This window comes from Gordionus sp. m RMFG-2023, chromosome 2, assembly GCF_954871325.1.
Source record: "Gordionus sp. m RMFG-2023 chromosome 2, tfGorSpeb1-WG-v2, whole genome shotgun sequence".
In the NCBI taxonomy this organism is placed as follows: Eukaryota; Metazoa; Nematomorpha; class Gordioida; order Chordodea; family Parachordodidae; genus Gordionus; species Gordionus sp. m RMFG-2023.
This window is the reverse complement of record NC_088776.1, coordinates 58363258-58387553: the sequence shown is the minus strand read 5'-3', so window position 1 is coordinate 58387553 and position 24296 is coordinate 58363258. Positions and strand designations below refer to the sequence as shown.

The 24296-nt window shown below is 26.9% G+C and overlaps 1 protein-coding gene across 1 annotated transcript; it reads right to left on the bottom strand.

Annotated features, from left to right (window-relative positions):
* Positions 1 to 9871: 9871 nt before the first annotated feature.
* On the bottom strand, positions 9872 to 19022 carry LOC135923643 (uncharacterized). The gene is made up of 5 exons (XM_065458505.1): positions 18847 to 19022; positions 18696 to 18782; positions 16045 to 16116; positions 15690 to 15747; positions 9872 to 10631 (listed from the first exon to the last, which is right to left on the bottom strand). The coding sequence occupies exons 1-5, from the start codon at positions 18904 to 18906 to the stop codon at positions 10291 to 10293; spliced, it is 618 nt and encodes a 205-aa protein (XP_065314577.1). The 5' UTR covers positions 18907 to 19022; the 3' UTR covers positions 9872 to 10290.
* Between the last annotated feature and the right edge of the window lie 5274 nt (positions 19023 to 24296).

Sequence of the window (24296 nt, the reverse complement as noted above, 5' to 3'; positions counted from 1 at the left end):
CTTTCTTTCTTTCTTTCTTTCTTTCTTTCTTTCTTTCTTTCTTTCTTTCTTTCTTTCTTTAAAATATTTTTTAATATTGTCACACCTTAATTTTTAAAAGATTTACCTTATTTATAGACATAAACCAAATCGATTTTTATCAACAAATAGTCATCTTAAAATGTTATCTACACTTTATTAATTATATTTTCTATTATAATAATAGATAATCCATTTTTTCACAGATATTTAAAAAAAAATTTTTATTATGTTATTTTTCTTCAATTTTTTTTTCTTGAGCTTTTAAATATTAACTAAAATACATAAATTTTTTAACCCTAAAACTGATTAAGCACCAACTATCCGGCGGTTGTTAAACATTTACCAACCCGACTAATCATATTTTTTTCCAAATATTTTTCTAGCCCGAAGGAGGGGCTTTCGGAGCTATGCTTGACTTTTACTTTCTTCTATATTTCTTTATTATTTATCTTTTTTTTCCCACTCCCTATAAAATAATAAATTTTTTCTTAAAATATGTTTAAAATTTTAAATGGAAATGACTAATTATTATTATGCTCATATAAGCAAAATTTGTAGATATATAAAATTTTAAAAATATAAATTAACTATAAATATGAATAGTATATTTTTATATATATATAAATTATTTCAAATAAAAATATTTTACTTAAATAAAATCTCAGACGAACCTCATAACAAAAACAGGAGGTTAAAATTTAATTTTATTTCTTTAATATACCAGATTATGCAATAAAACAAATTTTTAATATATAAAATAAAACCATTTATACAAAATTATCGCAAATTTCAATTACTTAATGCAGGAGCCTTTTACAACCTGCCTAATCTGACCATATTATAATGGGCGCACTCTGAGGGCATTCTCTTGGATGTGATCATCGTCACACCATCTTAACACTAGATATGAGTCGGTCTTAGGTTTCTGGAAATAATCTATTTTTTAATTCTTTTATGATATATTATATTTTTGAGAAAAATAATAAGTTTTTTCCCCGTTTTGATGTTTCCTCATTTCCTCCTTCCTTCAAAAAATTTTACTATTTAACTCTAACCATTATTAAATATTTTGGATAGATTTTCATATTGAATTCGAATATCTTTAAATAAGTTATAAATTAAATTATCAATAAAAAAATATTTCACATCCTTTATAATCAGTTTGAAATAAATTTCAAAAATATTTGAGCAAAAATCTTAAAATATTTTTTATTCCTTAAAAAATAGGTTAATGATGCTTAATACCAAAGGCAATATCGAGGCAAATCGTGATTTTACAATTTTTATTTGATACATACTACCAAATACCAAATTTTAAAATGTATTGAGACCCTTATTATTTAACATACATTATAAAGGGAATCACGTGATATATCATCCCTCAAGGATGGAACCACCAAGTTAGATTATGAAAATAAAAAGATCATTGCTGGGATTCGAACCCATAACCATCGGATTGGCAAGTAACGCTCTTGCTAACTAGGGCACAGACAGATTTCAAAAATTACGATTTTTCAAATATATATTATAAATATATTTGGTAGTGTCTATCCAAAAAAGGAAAGATATTTGATTAGACAAAAATGCCAAAATCTTTCTTTTTTTTAAAAAAAAATCTATTATAAGTATAATTATTTTGTAATTTTCATATTAAAAATTCAGGATAAAAATGATATTTTTTAAGTTAATGATGCTTAACTTAAGTTATTACCTATCAAATTTGGACCTTTTTGTGGTAGCAATTAATCTGTCAAATTCTGAATTTAATTCAATAAGCTTGTTAAGGTCGAATGAAGGGTAAACGATCAATACTTCCTGATGGATTGATCAAATTTAATCAAAAGGATCTAAAGTTATGCATATTCTAAGTTGGACAAAAAAAATGTGAACTTTTCCACTTGTAATAAAAAAAAATTTTTTGTTTAACTTTACATTTAAGTAGCCGATAATTTTAAAAATTGGTTTTTATTGTATCTATTATATTATATTTAAAACAATAATATTTGTAATTCTTTTGTATATATACTTTTATATAATTAACAAATTTAACTTCTAATAGTATGCAATTTGATTAACCTCGATAATATAATATTAAATTTATAATATTATATATTACTAATATAATATTCAAATTATAACCTTTTAAAATTTAAAAGATATTAAGATATAATAGATTTCAGTAAAGAATATTTGAGTTTGATTAAAATTATAAGACATGAAAACATGACGCCAACAGGTTTTAGAAAGAATTTTTTAACAGAAACTGGTCTATCGCAGCCTTGAATCGATTGATCGCAGATGTTGATACTACTGGATCCGCAGAAAGAGGTGTGAGGGTAGTAGACAACGCACAAATCGTACTAAGGAAAAGTTGATTCTGTTGAAACACTCATATTGAGCTAAGGAAGACACAATTGATACCCATAAAACAATTAGTCAAATATCCCGAGAAACTAGTATTTCGAAAACTTCAGTGCAGCTGATTATCCACAAAGACATACAGCTTAAATGATTAAAAAAGACAATTGTTAAAAGTGTTTATTTTATGTTATATAATTGAGGGAAATTTTTCATGGTTAAATTAAGACTAATAACATCGGTTGTAGCTTTTTTATACAGCTAGTGTAATTTATAAACGTATTTATTCCCTTTGTATGAGCATCAAAATGTTTTGTTCATGATTTCTTAATATACAGCCAAGAAGTTCAATTCATTTTCCCCGCATTGTTATTTGTATTTGGTATATGTGATGTTGTGCTAAATTATTTAAAAGCAGCTGATAAAGGGTTTGACGAAATATATTTTTTTAATTCCTTTAAGGCAATTGATATTTATGAGAACAGGCAAATCCCCACTCCCATCAAGGCTTCTAATAATATATTATTAGATTATATTATCCATAAGGATTTAAAGAGTAGTATTTTTCATTTGTTATTTTTCCCAAAAACACAATTTATTAAAATCCTCAATTAGAATGTACTATCCGATAAATAGGCTAGCTCATGATACATTATTTTAAATTTTTTAAAAAATATAGATTCAAGCATAGGGTAAAATTACCAAATTAAACAAAAAAAGTTGCTAAACTTTCTTTTGCTTTTTTTGTTCAGATTATTTTTATAATACAAGCAGTTTCTAAAATATATATTTTGACGTCAGCTAATTACTAAAATCAACTGAAACTCACCTAAGGTGATACAATTTCAAATTTTTAAAAAAGATTTGACCTATAAGAGAGTTTAAACAGGTAGTATTTTTTTTAAATTGTAAATTTTGAATAAATAATTAATTTTTCTTTTCAAATAAAACAAATTTAATATATTTTAATATTATAAAGTAAAATTTCGAGGCTGATTTGCTCGCTAAAACTAAAGAAAAATAATAAAATGGTTATATTTTTACTGATACTAAGATTAACATTCAAAATGAAAATATATTATATATTCAGAAATTACCTTCTAAAAATTAAAAACATATGCCTATTAACAAATTTCCCATATGCCATTGAATCAATGGAATTATACTAAGATAGAAAAAACAGATATTTTGATAATATCGTTCCGCTTATATATTTTTTAAAAAATTTTCATGGAAAGAAAATCAAGTCCAGATAAAAATTCTTTATATTTTTAAACTAAATTTTAACAAATATCATAAGATATTAAAACAATTATTAATCTTTAGGACAATAATAATTTTTGATATTTTCAAACAAAATATTAAGCTTTTTCATCAGATATATTAAACAATAGGAAGAAAAATGGAGGTGATGAAGTCACTGATTAGTGGGTGGAAGGGGGGGGGTAGAAAAAGTTGTGTGCAAAAAATACAATAGAATAGAGAAGTGTGAGAATTCGAGAGGGTTTTCTAGAGAGAGTAAAATTCAATTTGCCTATTAATTAAAAAATAAAAATCTAACATTCTCATTTATTTAATATATTATAGAGAATAATGTGCATAGAGAATGATTTATAGAAAATAATTTGTAGTGAATGATTTATAAATTACATAGAAAACAATTATAGAGAATCTCATTTATAGAGATTCTCGTTTATAGAGAATGAATTTTTAGAGATTCTAGTTTATAGAGAATAAATTTTTAGAGAATTTTTTTAGAGAGAAACTTTTTTAGCGAAAATAAGTTATGTTAATAAAATAATTTAATGCTACAAAGTAAGTAATATTTAAAAATAAATCTAAAATTGGAAGAGAAGGCTTTTCAAAAATATTAATATATGTTTAAATCGGTGCTTATTATTTAAAAATTGGGTTCTATTTAAAAGAGGAAAGGGGACTTTAGCATTAACAACCAAACCCTTAGCTAGCGACGCCGCTCTCTGATAGGTCAATGGTTTATAACGCAACATTTAAATTAGTAAAATATTACCTAGGCCTCTTTCGAAAAGATCTCCAAACCCTTGTGCTATTTATGAGCAAAATCTGGAGACTTTCGTAATATTTTTCCAAATAAAACATTGAGCTATACATTTTTAAAAATCTACTCAACCATTGCCGTTTAACAACGCAAATCAACTGAAGCTAAGCATAATTTAAGTGCAATTTTTTGAAGATTTGATTGAAATTTTCATGTTTTTTTATTTACTTGCAAATAAAATCATAACTTATAAAAATTGTTAAGAATATAACAAATATGTTGAATTCGCAATTTCAAATCTGCAGAAAATTTATGATTTGCATTTTACATGGTAGAATGAGGATGTTATTTATTAGTTTTAAGTAATATCTAGATATAGCTTTTCGACCCTTAGCATAGTAATAACTAGATAAAGCTTTTCGACCTTTTGCATACATGATAAACAATATTGATTATGGCAAATCAATTTTTTAATTTGAAGATAATTTTTCATCCGGTGGAAAATTTGAAGTGATAGAGTATTATAGGGTTGAATCAGGCAAATATTTTTTATGTTAATCATATTTATTTACAGATTCTATGTACATTATATTTCAATATTGAATAGTAACTTACACTAGAAATTAAGCTTAAAATTAGCCATCACCCACCTTTAAAGTAATTAAATTATACTGTAGTTCTGTATAGGCTCTTTTTTGCCCCACTCCTTTTTAATAAACCTATAGAGGTTTAAGCAATATTTTTCGAAATGTTGCCTACGTGTGGAGGGCTCCTCATATTTTTACTTTTTCCCCAAATTAAATTGTTCCAATTAGATGGGTGAGGAAAACCTAGCGTTGCTCTATTGAACCTTCAACGCTAGAGGGCAAATGCGTTATATATCACGTATCACGTATTTCTTAATTTTTACTACTTACATTATTGAATGGATGCGTTAAATCAAAACTCAATGAAGAACAACGGCAAGAGAAAAAGAAGAAGAATCTGAAAAAGCTAAAATATGTTATGATAGTTTTTAAGAAATCATTGAAAAAGTTTTTTTATTAATTTAAAAGTGATATATCTGAACACGATCAAGTCCTAAAAATAATTGATGAGCTTTTGATTCAGAACCCTGACATATATACTCTGTGAAATATTAGAAGAACTATTTAATTAAATACGCATAATCTGTAAGGACATTAAAATATTAAATTAACTACTTTGAAATAATTTATTATTTTGAATTATCATTCATAGTAATATAATTTTAATAACTGTTTATTATATAATATTTATTACTAAAATATTAGCATATTTATATGCCTTTTAAAAAATTTAATAAAGTCTAACCTCTGAAGAATCTATAGAAATTTACAAAACAGAGAATATGCTCATTGAAGCCTCCCTGGCTTCTAACCCCTAAATCATATTCATGTTGGCACCATAGAGCTTGGGTTACCCTTATGCCTAATGCTGATTGGAATGAACTAGATCTATGCTCCAAATTTTTGAATTATGACCAAAGAAATTGTAATAATCCTTGTTTTTTAGATATTAAAATATAGAAAGTTAGGAAAAGTAAAATGGAATAAAATTATATTTATTACTGGAAACTATTGCCTGTTTAATATGGCAATCAATTTATTTAATCTTAGTGTATTTAAAAATAACTCAAAAGTTCATTACCAAATTTCAGAAAATAGGATATATATTTTACACATTTTGAAATAGCTATTTTAGGATACATAAAATATCTGCTATAAATAATACATACTTTTAAACATTATACACATTGCCACTAATATACATGAAAAGTTTGCTATATTAATACCATTTGACCTTAACTTCTATGTACATATAAATTTCAGTTAGGCATATGAAAGATGCTTTCTTTTCCAAAATGCTTTTATTATTATTACTTTAACCCATCACCCTTGAAGTGAGGGGAAGTATGAATTTCTCATCAAAGCAGATTTCAATATCTGCAAATTCCTTTTTAAACTTTGTAAAGTTTTATTATATATGAGAGACCTGCAGAGGTACCATTTGCATGACTTGCCCCAAATTTTTTTTGTGAACTTCCAGTTCCTGGTCAGGCTTCGCCAAGATTTATAGCTAATAATCGTGATTTAAAATCAGAGATGTAAAGTAGCGCGCTAATTTTTTTTGGTAGCTATAGCTAATAGTGGCTAAATTTTTCTACTTTTTGTAGAAAGTAGCTAAGTAGCCGCTACTTAGCTACTTTTAAAAATATAATGAAGGTAAGTATAAACATGAAAATTTAAATATAATATAATTAATATTTTTATTTAATTTTGAAATTGAAATATATTTTTAATTTGTAATTTATATTTTCATTTGTACTATAAACCTAAATCACGTGTTAATAATTAAAAATGTCATCGATTATGGATATCCAAATCGTTGAAAGTGATTCAGAAAATGATATTAATGAAATGGAAGATACCAGGGAAGGAAATGTTCTTAATAGCTATACTACAAATTTCCCATTCCCTAGATTTATAAATTTTTTAAAATATATAATCCAAAACTGGCTTCAAATTTATTTACTTAAAATGTAAAAAAAATATTTCCTCAAATCAATCCAGTAGCTATAACCTCAAGAAAAACATAAAGGTAAGTCATTTTTACAATATTTATTTTATAAGACTCTTCCAGAGTTTTAAGGAAATGGAGAAACATCTAAATAATTTTGGTATAGGTGACTACATCCAAAAAGGCTAATTTAATTCAAACCATATTTAATAATGCAAATGACAATATTCCTCAGATATTGGCTGATAAAGTTATTGTTGATTTTATAATTTATACGGTTCAGCCAATGTCCTTGGTTGATAATCCATCATTTACCATAATGATTAAAACTCTCTCCCCTGGTACAACAATTTTATGCTGCCATACACTAATGAATAATAAGCATGAATAATAAGCAGATAACTTTAAAATGATGAAAGATGCTCTAATAGTAGTTATCAGAGATATCATATATATGTACCACAGCAGATAGTTGGACACATAACATAAGGTAAAAACTTATTTATATTTATAAATTGATCTGATTAAATATTTTTGAGCTTATTTGGGAATCACAGGCCATTAGCTAGACCCTAAGACTTTAAAAAGAAGATCTGTGGCATTAGCCCACAAAATGATAATAGGATACCAGACATATGATATACTTGCAAATAAAATTATTGATAATCTATCTTATATTAAAAATATGTATATAAGATTAAATACGCCCTTACCCTCAAGTGCTAGTGTCAAGAGATTATATAGTGAGTCAAAACTTATACTTTCTGATCGTCGTTCTAGACTTGGGGATGATAATATTGAAATGATTTCATTATTAAAATGCATCAAATTACCATAAATATCTATTTTTATTACATATTTTAATATTTATAAATGTTGATTTTTATATATTCACTATACAATAACATTATAAGCAAATAATAAAAAATTTGTTTGTAAATTTTTTTTATAAAAAGTAGCTATTAGCGACCTACTTTTTTGACAAATAGCGATAGCAGTAGTTGCGGTACTTTTTTTGATAAATGGCAATAGCGGTAGCACGGTACTTTTAAAAGTAGCGTTTAACAACTCTGTTTAAAATATATGGCCCGATCTGGATGTTTTTTAAAAAAAAACGTTTTTAGGCCTGGCCTGGGTATTTAAAAAAAGGCCCAAGTATTTTATCTAAAAAAATTATAATACGGCATGACCTGTATTCTTACTTTCTTTCCTGCAGGTCTCTGATATGTGTCATATTATACGGGCATATAACTTGCCCCTAATACAAAAAAAAAATTCTTTCATCTTTTAAATTCTTGGGGATAAGGTTGATGCTGATCTTTCCGTATTGCTTGGATGCCTTGAAACTCAAGCTAGGTTTTTTTATAAAATGTGAATCAAAAGTGAGATTTAATTCTCATATTCCGTTTTCAAATGTAACACTAAAAATATGACCAGTATAAATCAGATATTACAATCAATGTTTGGGACCAGATTCTTGAACCATTTAACATTAACCGGAACCCATTTTTTTCTAAGAACTGGGGTTTCTGACAAAAGTTCGAGTAATTTTATACGTTGTTGATTTTAAAATGTTATTAGATTTATTTTGATTACTTTAGCAGAACCTTGGAACCAGAAACCCTCGAAATCACATCTAATTTACACACTTTTCAATTAGGAACTGGAATTAGAATCACTATTCAGAATCTAATATAAAACTCTTTTTAGTCTAGATTATCAAACTCTGGTTGCAGCCCATTGTATGATTTTACAATTGATAAATTGGCCTAATTTAAAATTTCATTTAAACAAATAACTTTCCAAAATTATTATATAAACATCTCATTTGTAATATTATATTTTTTTATAGCTATCCCACCTCAATTAGAGATTCAAAATTTGAATAAAATAATATTTATGCTGTAGAGTTTAGAGAATTTGATTAACAGAACTCTATATGCACATAACTTTTGGCTCCATGTTTAAAAAAGTAATTGAATCTTTTGGCACAAGCGACGGTTTCTTAAATGAAACTACTGATTTTAGATTATCTTACCCAATAATAACATCTATTGTTTTTTGTGAGATTAGAAATATTACTCTTGGTAGATTGAAATTTAAATATCGCCATAATAGCCCGACAGGAAAATATGAGAAATCGATAATATCCAAACCAAATAACGCATAAATATTTCACCAATAAATATATTTAAAAAAAATTATTTCATGTTTTTCAAACCGGTTTTAGTATGGAGAAAGTTATTAATACACATCATTTCTCAAATTTAAATGATTTAAAAATATCACTTTTATAAATATTAGTGTTGTTAAAAACCCCGATTTGGATCTATTTTTCAAAAGGGTCCGATTAAGATTTCAGTTTGAATCGGCAAATAGATGTCCAAGCATTTCAGCCTGCTATGAGCAAAATTTTAAGGCTTACATCATGTTATTTTGGTTATATTTTAAAATTGGGCTTTTTATCGGTTAATGATGTCTACTACCTATCAAATTTGTATTTTGTTTATTTTTCATTTGGATAGGCACAACCAAATATATTTATAATATATATGTGAAAAATCGTGATTTTTGAAAAGCCTCTGTGGCCTAGTCGGCAAGAGCTTTGCTTACTTATCCCATATTCATGGGTTAGAATCCCGAGAATGGTCATATTTCTTAATCTAACTTGGTGGTTCCATCCTTGGGGGGATGATATATAGGAGGCCGGACTCGATCACGTGATTCCGTTATAATATATTAAATAATAAGGATCTTATTACATTTTAATAAATTTTGGTCGGTATTTAGCAAATTAGGTTGGTATTTAGAATATTTCCATACATTCACTTGGTAGTAAACATTATTAACCCTTTTTATCATCACTAAATTAAGATCACAATTGTAGTGGTGGTGACTGTAAAACATTTTTTTCAAAAAAAAAAGAAAAGATTTTCAAAATAAAAATAATCACAAGGTCACCTTAAAAATTGGGGCAAGCATGATATAATGGTAGATTTGAATTGTATGAATTATAAATAAAATTTAATATAAATATAACAATTTGGGATATATATATATAATTTTATAAATATGTTATCAAAAAAAATTTGTTGAGGTATTTTGAAATATGAATAATTTACAAAGAATAAATGTTAACGCAAGAAGATGGAAGACGGAAACCTGGTAACATAGGTTAATACGTTATAATGAGATGGCATATCAAATTTTTTGGCAAGCATCTTCCTACCCCTAGGATCACATATCTATATACAAGAATAGGCAATATACGGTTAGTCGAATAAAAAGGTAAACTGATTGGTGTCGAGAAAATAGCCTAAAATAATTTAACGAATAGGATTAGGGCAAATAAGTTTTCAAACGATTTCTTGTATAACGAAAAACTCATCGTCGGAATTATCAATCACGATTAGATTATTATTCATGTTTTCCTCTTCGTTATCACTTTCGGGTGTAAAATCTAAATTATTAGCAGACGAGGCCATAGACGGGATTGTCCATCTTGGCTCTATTGAACCCCACGAGGTGTTTAGGAATAAGTCACCGATGATTGAGAGAAAGGTTTGGTGTAAGCGGTTCCGCTTAGATTTGTTGGTATCGATCGATTGTTTGGACGATCTATAACTTTGATATAAAAGGGATTCCGCCAATGGTATATTTTCTGAGATTTGCGTGTGCACGGCATACGAAAGTTCACCTTTTTTATAAAATATTTAACGTATAAATAAAATATAATTTAATAAATGATGTAAGCCTTGAATATTATGAAATTTGAATCAAGTGAACTTTTAAGAGACAAATCATTAATCGCTATGTAATGGAAAAAAAAGATGTAAAGGTGACATTTAAGAACTTGTTTTACTACACTGTAATTTATCGCCACTTCTTTTTCCTATTATTCAATATCAATAAAATATAAAATAAATAAAATGTTCCCAAAGTTTGAGAGATTTGAAATATATAATAAAATCTAGGAGTGATTTAGAGGAATATAATTGTAATAAATACGCCTTTTAACTTCCACTTTATTATATATAAAATGTGTATTTCTTTAAAAAAAATTGAATAATCCTTACTTATGTGCATTTCTTAAAAAAAAATTGATTGGTATAAGATAGATAGATGATGGAAGGATAGTGACAGAATAATGAGGGTTTTAAAATAATGAATTTTTATAAAAAATGATATTAAAATGCAGAAAACAGTATCAATTCAATTATTGTCAGTGTCCACTAACTATTTTTCTCAGAGCTTCTAGTGCATGATAGATAATATATTATAACTTAGTGTAGTTATAAAAGGCTTGATTAGAGTCGATTTTTAAAAAACGGTTAACTCAATATTTTAGCCAGAAATATATTGCCTAAGCCAAGCCTCAGATTTAGCTAATAGATGTCAAAACCTTTGCGTCATTTATGAGCAAATTCTTTATGCTTCGAGTGATATCTTTCTGGATAAAATATTGAGCTAGCCGTTTATAAAATCAGCTCAAAACGAGCCTATTGTTTTTTATTGAAAAAAAAATGTATATATACTGCTAGTCACAAAATTCTTATAAAATTTAGGCAGAATAATTCATAAAAGTCAGAAAATCTCAGATCTTGGAACACGGGTTCTGGTTCCTGTTTATGAATTTTTTTCCCTTTAAAGTTGTTCCCATTTTTGGGTTCCTATAATTTCGATAACGTAGGCCCTAGGTTTCCGCTTCCTAAATTTTTGACGCGGAAAGAAAGAAAATGTTTATATGAATTGACTTGCGCTACCTAAATTCAGAAACTGTTTTCCTTAAAATTTTTTTAAAAATGGGTTTTTTGTTTACTCCTAAAAATGAGGACTCATGTTCCTCGATCTGTTCCCGTTTCCACATTCTGCGAATATAACTATATCTTTTTTAAAACACTTTTTACCTGAATACGCGAATTTTTGTATACATATGATAGGTTCTTATGAAGTGAGCCTATCAGATTTTGTCAGGTTTTTAATTGTGAGGATTAAATTTGATTAAAATCCAATCTAAATCCTGACCCCTGACCTCATTAATTAACCTTAACTCATATATCCTTCTTACTTTTAATCATTTAATTTTAATTCAGATACCTGTTTAATTTTAAATATATTTCAAATTAAAAAATTTCTCTCAGTTGAACATTCCGGGTAATTTGTATTTTGATATTTACAAGACCATTTATATTTTGTAAGCTTTCATCTCGTTATTATTTAAATTTATTAAGAAAAAAAAATAGTTTTTTTAAAATTATAAAAACGCCATCTTGCGGATAAGATTTTATGATTTGCTATTTTGGTGAATAAAAATAATTTATGAAAATGGTTTATTTTATGTTGTAGTATTGAGACTAACATATCTCGCGAACGGTATCTACCGTGGGAGAAGGGGACGGATCGGCATTTTGAATTCGTGGGACCGGGATTTAAATCTAAGAAAGTGAGGATCTGACGTTGGGACCTGTTTTTAGACTGTTGTCATCATCCAGAAAGTAATTTTAGTAATATTAACTTTATTGTTAAAATAATTACAATTTACAATAATATAATTACAACTACGTACAACAAATTTTCATAAAAGAAATGTATTTTAAATTTTATCAAACAAAAAAATATAATGCTCCAGAAAAAGGTATTTTTTCCAACCTTTATAATTTTTGAAACAAAGAGAAAATAAAAGAGTTTGTTATTTAATCGCGATACAATCTTTCTTGAACTAGTTTTAAAATACAATCATAAAAATATGGTATAATATCATGATTTCATTAGCATAAATATAATAGGAAGATGGGCAAAACTAAATATGAATACATCAGTGGAGAACAAACGTAAAGATAATGGTAAATAAGTTATACGGGATGAGTGGGGAGATAGATACATAACATTTTATATAATGGTAGTTAGAGTCATAGTAAATATCTTATACATAAATATTTTTATAGTAGTAACATGCCACAGACCTTTATCTTAACATTATAAAAACTATATTTAATTATTTTAAGAAAGTGAGAACCTTTAAAGCATAGTATTTAGATAAATGATATAAGTATTAAAGAAGAATAATTTGTAATATTATTTACTTCTAAGGGAATTAATGCTTCTATTGCTTCGAAAAACATATTTGATAACTGATTTCAATAATCTTATTTTATTTTTCATGATACCCTTATAATAATTTTGGGATTCAGGGATAGTGACATTTTTTTGTAACTACACATGGCAAGACTCCTTTTAGGGGTATGATTGCTAAGAGGTTAGCGGTTTGAGCAAGTCTGCAATGTCTATTGAAAATCATCAATATCCCGGGGAATAATTATATGTTCGTAAGCAACGTTGAATATTTAACCATGGAAACCAATCTCGAAAATAGAGATTTTTAAAAGCCAAAACGAATTCCCGGAGCACATTTCACGGATTTATTCCAATGGAAGTAAAAATTGAAAGTCGAATTTATTCAAACTCATTCGATTAGATAATGTACGATGTTTACTTATAATATTAATTTTCCATTCATATTCGTGATATAAATAATTAGTTAAATAATAAAGTTTTAAATATTTTTACAATTTATTTTCTCTAAAAAAAATGACTAAACTTATGTGGTAAATATGAAACAATGTCTACCAGTAATCTGCAAAGGAAAGATTTATAAAAAAAAATATGTCCGGCCCAATCCCAAACAAATTTTTTTTTATTTGTCCCAAAAAAACCCGACACAAGATAAAAATTAAATTTATTATATAAAAAATCATTATATTTTTTTCAACAGGGTTGTTTTACATTACACTTAATAAAATGGTAAGCGGTAAATAATTCCCCGGAAGAAAAAAAATCCCCAATAATAATTCATAGAAAATAATTTTTCGGAATTGATTTTCTCGAAATTTTTAAATATTTTATTTGAGGATTTTTATTTTCGTGGATATATTTTATAGGGAATCATTTCTCATATTTTAATTAATTTTTTTAATTTTTAATGTCTTAAAAAACGGGGATTTTTTTGGGGGGGAATTATTTTCCTAGATTCAACAAGATCAAGTTTATGATCATTCTATAAACAAACAAATATAAAAAAATAATAATTACTTATTTATTGCAAAAAAAAAATTAAAAATATATTTATTTTATTTTTAAAATTTAAGCCCAACCCAACTATTTGTTACGTGCTTAATTTTTAAGTTTTCTTTTTATTTTGATAATTTGAAAAAATTACTATATATTTTTTAATATAAATGATATTTATGAAAGATTTTAGCCCTGCCATTTATGAGCAAAAATCTTTAGGATTGGTAATATTTCTCTGGATATAATACTAAAAGTCAGCCGTTTTTAAAAAATTTTGCATCACTACTTACGACCAATATTTAAGATACAAAAACTCTTGGACCTATGTTTATCCCAGTCTAGGACTTGGCACAAATATAAGAGTCTATCTCTTAAGAATGGCAGTTTTCTTTTTATAACTATTCCCGGTTTTTGGCAATGAATACATTTTCAATATAATAAATTTTATAAGGGCTATATTATACCAGCTACTTAGTGAAACTTAAATTTTGGGTTTAAATCAATTATTTTTTGAGATTCGTGAATTTAGGAAGTCTCACGTTTCTCATATGGGAAATTAAAATGACAGTTTTTTTTCACTAGTTAGTGCTATACTACCTTCATACAAATTTTAAAAAAAAAATCGAAAGGGGTGGAGTTGAATCTTCAGTTGATTTGATATGGAATACAGCATATCCTATTGCCTTGGATAAAAAAAACCCATTAAATATATAAAATCTATCACGATTTAAAATACACTTAAGTATACTGCCCGTCCTGCTCCAAACGATTTTCGAGGCCGTCCGATTTCCTTCGTCACGCTCGAGCGCACGCCAATGACATATAATAATACCTAGACTGGTGACGCATTCATAATAATGCATTTGAAAAGCGTCGTTGAATGAAAATCAGCTGATACCCGCCGATTTTGGTAACCCATATAGTAATTATTCTCATGTTAAAAACTATCGTTAAAATGATAACTTGCTTCCTTATTATCTCGATGATCAGGCAAACCTTTAATATAGTTTAGGGCCAGACATAGGCGTCCCCAGCTGTTTTCATTGATGTACACTTTTAATGAATGCATCGTCAATCTAGGTATTATTACATGTCTTTAATGCACGCCTCCCAATAAAAGAACCGAATAATTTTAAATATTCACAATTATACTAATCAATTAGGAATATCAAATTCTATCATTTGCCCGAATACGAATAATTCGTTATTCGCATTAGTTTTTTGAATAGGCCTACTTACTATTCTCTTCATTCATATTTGTGATTTTGTAACTTCCGCCGCAAATTTTGATAAATATGAATGCGCGAAATATGTTGTATTTTTTTACATAGTTTTGCGTATTTTTGTATCGTCCGCCGCTGATTCGCGCTAACTGTGACTGTGGGGTTAGAGATATAAAAACGTTTTTTTTTAAAAAAAATAAGAAGCAGGGAAAAAAAGACAGAAATAAGGGCTTAAATATTAATCAAGTGAAAATTTTTAAACCTAAAAATTAAAATAAAATATGAACAAATTATAAAATAATTGTGATAATCAAAAATTTGCTTAAAAAAAATATTGGTAATTTTTTTATATAAGAAAAAGAAGCATAGTATTAAAAAATTAATTTTTTTTAAAAAAACATTGTTTTTTTTATCATTAAATGCACACTAATAATCCTGGGTAAAAAAAATAGTTAATATTAAACCTTTATGCTCCTTCATTGGCATTTCTCCTTCTCCACAGCATTTGTTGGTAGAGTTTTTCTAATAATTTTTTTAAAAAAATTATAAATATTAAAATGTCAATAATTTTGTTATATAAGTTATTAAATTATTAATATTAGTATTTATATGTATATATATTTTTTTTTAAATTACTTGAATTAGTTATCGTGACATTAAAATTTTAACGCTAATACCTAATAAGATGCTTTTGTCAGAATCTAAGAAATCGATTCGGTTCTTTGAAATATTTTCCTTATAATGATATAGCCCCCCCCCTCTAGATAATTTTCTTATTTGGAACAAATAAAATTATAATTTTTATAAAAAAAAATATACCCTATAATGTGTCAATTCCGATAGCAATGCTATGTTTTGGCTTTTCGTATTTTCGTATTTTCTTTGCATTATCTGAACGACCATAAAATATAAATGAGGAAAACTAAAATTTGATAAAATAAAGAGCCAAATAAAGAGGATGAGGTATAATGTTTAATCTATACTTGAACAACGATATATCGTCAAACTTCATTATTAATTGTTTCTCTATATATATATAATGGCGATTAAAAATATTTTGGTTTTAAAAGATACGGACCGGCCCCGGTATAAAAATACGGTCCGGCCGTGTACCCGAGCCAGGGTTAGGGTCGGGCCTGCCGGACACCGATATCTATTATATAATATAATCACTTAATATAATTGACCTTTTTAAGTTTTATATAAGATCAAAACCTACATTCTGCCAGTAATATCGTATTATACCTTTATAACATACAATACAATACAATAATCTTTTAATAATATATTAAATGCGAGACCTTTTTAATATACAATATAATGGGTAGGTAGAAATATAAGATCCTGGTGATTCAACTAGTAGGGTTGTTAAATGGCTCGATTTGGGCCGACGGAGAAGTCGATATTTTAGTCAGAAAAATATTGCCTAAGCCTCGAGATTTAGCTAATGAGATGTCCAAACCTTTGTGCCATCATTCTTTGAGCAAAATCTTCAGGTTTGCGTATTATGTATTTGGGTAAAAAAAAATATTGAAGTTAGCCCCTTTTTTTTCTAAAATCGGCTCAAATCGAGCCGTTTAACAACACTATTCGTTAAGAATAACGGTTCAGATTTAGTAGACAAGAAAAAAATTTATCAATTCATTTTGGCAATGGACCACGATTGACTGTACCAAGAATGGAGATAATTTCTATAAAAAAAAATTTTGGTCTAAACCATGATGACAAATTTTTATAATAGATATAATAAAATTAGTTAGCAGAGCTATATCCCTCCAGGCCAGATAAAAATCATACTTCGCCTCCCTTACACGACTTAATTATCAAAAAATTTAATTCTTGTAAATTTTAACATGGATTATTTATGATTATGATCAAATTATTTTTTTTTATATAAAAAATAATGGTAAGATATCAAGAATATCATATATAAACACTTGCAAAAACAAATTTTTTTAAAGATAAAAATATTTTAACTTATTATATTTAACGCCATCTATAAAATTTGGTTTAAATTATAAGGCAATATTTTTTTTTGAAATCTATAACCCAATAAATTTTATAGAATTAATTATTATTTTATTCGTAAAACGTAGTAAAGAAAAAAAAATTCAAAAAAATTGAAAGATAACAAGTCCTTCAAAAAAAAACAATTTAAAATTTTCAAATGGGCATAGGATAATTCATCATGAAAAAAATACTCAACTTTTTCCGTTGTTTTAGAGTTGACTAAAGTTAGATAGTTTAACTAGCTCTAATTGATGAACATTTACTTTATTATAAATAACATATTTATTTTTGTAAATTTGAGTAAAATGGTTAATTTTTGAATCATTTGGACCCCTAATTATTTCAGGAAATATAAAAGTTAAAGAGATAAAAATTTCGTTTTTGGTTAAATTTTGCATATGTAACCATCATACCAATTTTTACTAAAATCAAAAGGAGTGGGTCGTGATGTGTGTGATTTGACACATGGAAAGACCAAAAGTATTTTTAATTAATTTGAACCAGTTACTTTATATTAGTAACTTATAATCACAAGAATCTTTACCAACGTATATATATCTTAATGAAAATGTAAAAATTCTAACTGCTGAAGGATAAAATAAAAAATTAGTGTTTCTGAAAATAATAAAACATTTTTAATAAAAAAAATTAGAAAAACAAAATGAAAATTTTGTTGAGAAGTACAAGTAGAGTAAATAAATTTCAAAATCTGGTCTTAATTTAATTCAAGAGAATAAGTATAGCCTTGGAAATCACCCTGAAGCTGGACTGGCCTAATAAATTTTTTTAAATTCAGATTTGGGTTTAAAACTTTTTTATTATGTTGGGTTAGGGCTGGTCTTGAAAAAATGTTTTCCCATCTTTTAAAACAAAAAAACCTATAATTAGGGTTATATTTCTCTGGAATTTAAATAAAGCAATTAAGGATTTTCATATTATATAAAAATGGATTTAATTTTATTCCTTTCAATTAAAAATTTTGCCTTGGCCCTAAAATCAGATAGAAAATTTAAACCAGGGTTCTAAAAAATATTTTAAAATGTAGCCTAAGCTAGCCAAAAAAAAAATTGAATGTTCAAGGCTTTATTATTCTTAATTTTGATGCCTTTATTTCATATTTTATCTCATATACTTCCCACACACAACGATATTAAGGGATATATGAATACATTAAAAATAAAGATAAGACCCAATTGTATATACAATAAATTATATCAAGGTGACAATATGGCTATAAAATAAAGATAAGAACCTATATAAAAATGTTATCAGAGCCTAGGATGTCAATTAATCTTCATTTATATCTGACTATTCATATTTAAATTATTTATTAACATTTTAACTCCACTAAACCAAAAAATATAAAACCTAAAAAATAATCAAAAAATCTGATAATTCAATAAAAATAATGGATTTAAAACATGATAATATTTTTCTGTGAATAAGTAATGTAAATTTACTTTATTTTCATTCTTCAATTTATTTAGTTTTTGAGTTAATTCCATGTTTATAGTATGTAATTTTGAAATTGTATGTGAACATTCATTCTAAATATTATAATAAATAAGTAGTAATAATATTTACATCAACATAAAATAAACAATGTTAAACTTTAAATATCGTTGGATCATTTAAGTTTGAATAATAATCAGTGTTATCAAAGTATTCCATGTCATATTTATATAAACAAAAAACTACGATTTTAAATAAATGATTATTTACATCATCAATGATTTAAAAATTTAATAGAAAATATCAAATAGTTATAATTCCTACGCATATAATTCATAGTTTATTTATTTTTCTAAAATTATCAAAAATTGAATTAAAACATATGTTTTAGTTTTTACCGACAAAATACATAAATAAATAACGATGCCAAATCATTGTGCCAAATCAATGATAAATATCAATGATATATAAGATAAACTAACTCAAAAAATTTGCAACTAAGGGAAATTTATTATTGAATGTCAGTAGGAAAAAGGTTGAAAGATATGGATTAGGTTAGGGCTAATTAAATGTTTTTTGAGAGACAGCGTAATAATATACGCTGTTGGTAATCATTTATTAAATGCATTATAAAAAGTGTACATACATTGTAATCATAAAACAAGTTTTCACATTTGTTATTTCATTTAGATAATGGGTGTGTTCTACACCAAATTGCATAAAAAAAAAAATACGTATCAAATTTTTCTTAACGCAAATATGTACTTTCTGTATTTTGCTTTTTTAAAATTTTTGGAAATATCTTTTATATAATATATTTTAAAATATCTCATTCATCAATTGTATTCAAAAAGATACAGATGCTTTAAAAAATATATATTATTTATTTTAAATAGTATTAATATTTAAATGAAAAATTTTATTTTTTTTAGATTTTATTAAAATTTTATTTCCAAATTTAGTATTAAAAAAATTACAATAAGATTAATTTTTGATTAAAAATATGTATCTTTTATTTAAGTACTTTCATTTAGAAAGAGATAGAAGTATATTATATCTTATATCCTTTTAATATTTTTAATAAGATATTGGTATCTAAATCAAAGAATCTTTATTTAGTCTTTGTGGACCCTGTCCAACTTTGTATATAGGAGCAGCTCTTTAGCCATTTATGTTTTGCGCGTTCACTAAATAACATTTATGATTATTATAAAATTATTTTAAAAAAATATTAAATTATTTTAAATATATTTTAAAAATTCTAAAATATAATTAAAATCTATAAACAAATTATATCTGATTTAATCAAGGTACAATCCATAAAATAAAGCTAAAATGAACTCCTATGTATGTGCACTTATAAATACATTTTAATAAATAAATCGTCAATCTAGTATTATTTAATAAACTTGAGTGATATATGAGTTATGGTTTGGCAAATATTTAAAATAAAATAAATAAATTATAAAAATAAAATTTGGATTAATAAACTTTCCAATTTCAAAAATTCAGAATAATAATATCAATAAGCTATATCAATATCATTTATATGAATGCATACGTGTTCAATTTTGTATTACTCTATGAACATATTTAGACAATTTTCTACTAAATATAAATTAAGTGTTCCTTTATCATTTATAGCTATGGTGTTCAGTTCAATTACATTTATTATTCGATCCATATTAACATTTAACATCTTAATTAAATCCACTTAAAGACAATCATGAATAAAATATTAATTTTCATTTCACATGTATAATGTTTAATTCAGATAGCTGCCTGATTTTGTTACTATCTGGTCGTCCTGATGGTTAATACTTCAACTCTTTACAACTCCAATTCCTCAATGTTTTTACTATCGTTTTTCTTGAACGGCACAAGCTACCTGAAGGCCCGGTTATCGCTGCACGGTCACGAGGACCGTATTCTTATCTCATCTCTTTAATAAATTTTAGAACCATAATTATCGTCGTATCTTTGAAGTCGTCTCATATATGTCATAATTTTATTTTTTAGACACTTAAAGGAATAATGATTACTCGTTAGCCTGTGGGACTTTAATTCACTGAATAGTTTTTCATATAGTGATACGTGTTAAAGCGCATTCGCCCTCTCAACGTTGTAGGAACAATAGAGCTACGCTAGGTTTTTCTCATTTCCATTTAATTGGATTTATTAAGGTGGGGAAAAAATATGAGAAACCCTTTACACGTTTGTGGGCAAGCCGTACGTACTTGTGCGCACAATAGTCCAAGGATTATCGTTTAAACGTCTATGGGCTGATTGAGAAAGGAACAGGGCCAAATAAGACAGCCCACACCCATACCTACTGTCCTAATTTTATCTAACTATGATTGGATAGGGGAAGGCTGGTTTAAGTTAATGTTTAAAGATTCGCATTTAATAAAAAAATATGTTATTCAAATAAAAGAAAACTTGTACACTTGAGGTGGCTGAGGGAGGGGAAGGGTATAGTTGTGGGTAAGGGTGAAGTAACGGATAGGGGATATCATCTCAGGTACCCAGATTTTACCTTAAGAAGCTTTTTGATAGATTTTTTATTTTTGTTTAGTCTGGTGAACTGTTTCCAGTTTAAGTTCAGGTCAGCAACGTCTTTCAATACCCGGTGGAGCAATAATGTTTTGTATCTGCTGTATGATTTACCTTTACAGGTAAGAAGCCAAGTTAAAGCATCATGAACCAAATTGCAGTTGGGGTGTCTCAGAATATGCTCTAAGAAATTGATTCGTTTTTTCTTTAGTATGATATGGAAAAGAATATGTTTTGATTGTTTCCATAACCTTTCGTTCGATAAAAGTCTGGGGTAGAAAATGTCGTTAATTATCCTTAAACACTTGTTGATAAACGTTTGACATTTCCTATTATCAGCTTTGCTTATTTCCCATGTTTCACAGCCATATAATAGAATGGGAATCACAGTGGAATTAAAGATACGTAGTCGTGTGAAGGCAGGTATCTCCCTTGTCTTCCATAACTTGAAGTACTTGTAAAAAGATACCCTAGCTTTTTGTATTCTTATCCTGAGTTCTTCTTTACAGCCCCCTCTATTATCTAGGGTAATTCCAAGGTTTTTTTTTTGGGTAACCACCTTAATCACCTCAGACCTAACATCGATACTTTCTATGGGAGACGTGTGTCTTGCTAACATAATCATGGTTTTCTTGTAGTTTATTTCTAGCCCGACTTTCGTGCTCACCAATTTCAACAAATGAATAAGATTGGAGGTTTCCTCTAAATCCTTGGTGAGGATTACCACATCATCGGCGTAGGATATAATCCTGTTCTCTAGATTGTACTTATTCGGATATAAGTTTAGTTCCAGCAGGTTTGCAGCGTCTAAAGTATCTTTTAAAATCTTATTCATAACTATGTTGCAGAGGATTGGCGAGAGAACACAGCCTTGTTTCACTCCTTTTTTTATCCTAAACGGTGGAGAGATTGTATTGTTTATTCTGCATGAGGTAAGCAAATTGTTATAATGGTGCCGTAATATCTTGATTATGTTTGTGTCAACCCTAGCTTCTGATAAAATCTTCCAAAGCGCATCATGATTAACATTATCAAACGCCTGTTTAAAATCGATAAAAGTGAATAAGAAAGGTAGTTTATATCTATCACATTTTTGAATGATGATTTTAAGAGCAAGAAAAGGCTCCATAATGTTTTTGCCTGGGCGATAGGCGCAGATATACTTGGCGAAGAGGTTTTGCGATGTTTGTAAAATGCGAAACTTGGGGAGTAAATTTGCATTTATTTTGTATAAGTAGGCTAATTGTTTTCCAGTGCCACTCTTTGTAAACGATCTTACCAATAGTGTTTTAATTAAGCTTCATATCTATTTATATCTTCATCCATTTGTCTTTAATGGTGACCTAATCTTTTTGACATTTATTATCGTTACATCGGCTTATGCTAATGATATTATATAAAATTTAATGACTATATAACCCATCATCAGATTTTGCTATTGAGAAATGTTTTGGATTTGGTTGTAAATCACCTATGATTATATAATTTTTATTATATGCAATTATCATTTTTAAGTGGCAGATGTGTCAGACATAGAAGGAGGATCCTAAGGGTTGAATTCATGGTACCAATTTTTCCTTCTAAAATCAGGGTAAGGTTAAAAAGATTAGAAATATACGATTGTTAAAATAATAATAAAAAAATATCTTAATATTAAAGATATATAGTATATTTGAATTTATAAAAGATGAATGGATTTAATAAATATTAATATTAGTATTTCATTATATTTATCCAGAGACCTGCAGACCAGGCCGGACTATTTTTTTTTAAAAATATCCGAGCCGGGCTATATATTTTAAAACCAAATGTTTAAAATCGCCCTTATTAGCTATAAAAATCAAAAATAAATAAAATATATTTTAAAAAAATCCCTACGGGGCCATGCAAATGCTACCTCTGCAGGTCTCTAATATATATAGAACATTAATTGATAATATAAATATTCAAGATTTTGAGTATAAAGTAGATATGAATATATCATCATCAAATATCATGTTGCTATCAATTGCATTAACTATTAAAATTATTTAACGGTTTTTCAAATTTCATGGTCATTTTGTATAAACATTTATTTAACTCCCGAGAGACACCACTTCATAATTGCGTATACTTTTATATATCTAATGATCCTTATTAGTTATCAATAATATTCATGTTTTAAGTCAAGGATATCTCCGTGCCACCCAATATATTGTGTTTCTATTAATGACATAATCTTATACAGACCGACGAGTCATTTATTTTGAAATAAATCAGCCGATAGAACGCCATTTTGTTTTCCCATGAAATTTTTTACACCCGCTAATTTATATTCAACGACGCTTCAAGATACATGTCAATGAGTGAAACGTTAGTATAGATAATAATTAAGAGTGTTTTACAATCTTTTGTGCAAATCATATATTTAATACGGTAAATTTTTCCAAAATACACTGCATTTATGTATTCTCCCGCCGTTATTTTGTCTTAAATGTGAGTTAGGAGTTAGCCTGCATTTACCCGGGTTACGCCGATCTTTATTAAATGTTAACTCTGATTTCGTTGTAAAGTTGGTGGCATTAGTCAGACACAATTTTTATATAACCTAGTAATATGCATAGTATCACTCCTATATACTATCATTTACAATATGCGACTTGTCAATATATATTTTTTTTTTGTAAATTCATGACAACCAAATTTATTCTTATGAGAAAAAAATAATTTTTACTAATCTATTTTATCGATCAAACTTTATTTAAAAACATTTACAAAACAAGATACCATAATATCTTATATCAAAATAATAATATATTTAAAATGAGAATATATCTAAAAATAAAAAAAAAATTTATATTAAAAATATGTGAGAAGGAGGCTCTAGGTATGGCCACTATTGATATACAGTGTTGCCAGCATATCTCAATCGAAATTCGATGCTGGAGGTAAAAACCTTTCTAATAATAACCCGAGATTAAGCGTAATTAATGAGTGATTTGAAGAACCTAGCACTCTGGATCCGAAAACATTGATTCTTTTCTTTCATTTTTTTAAAATTTATTTCATTTCATTTA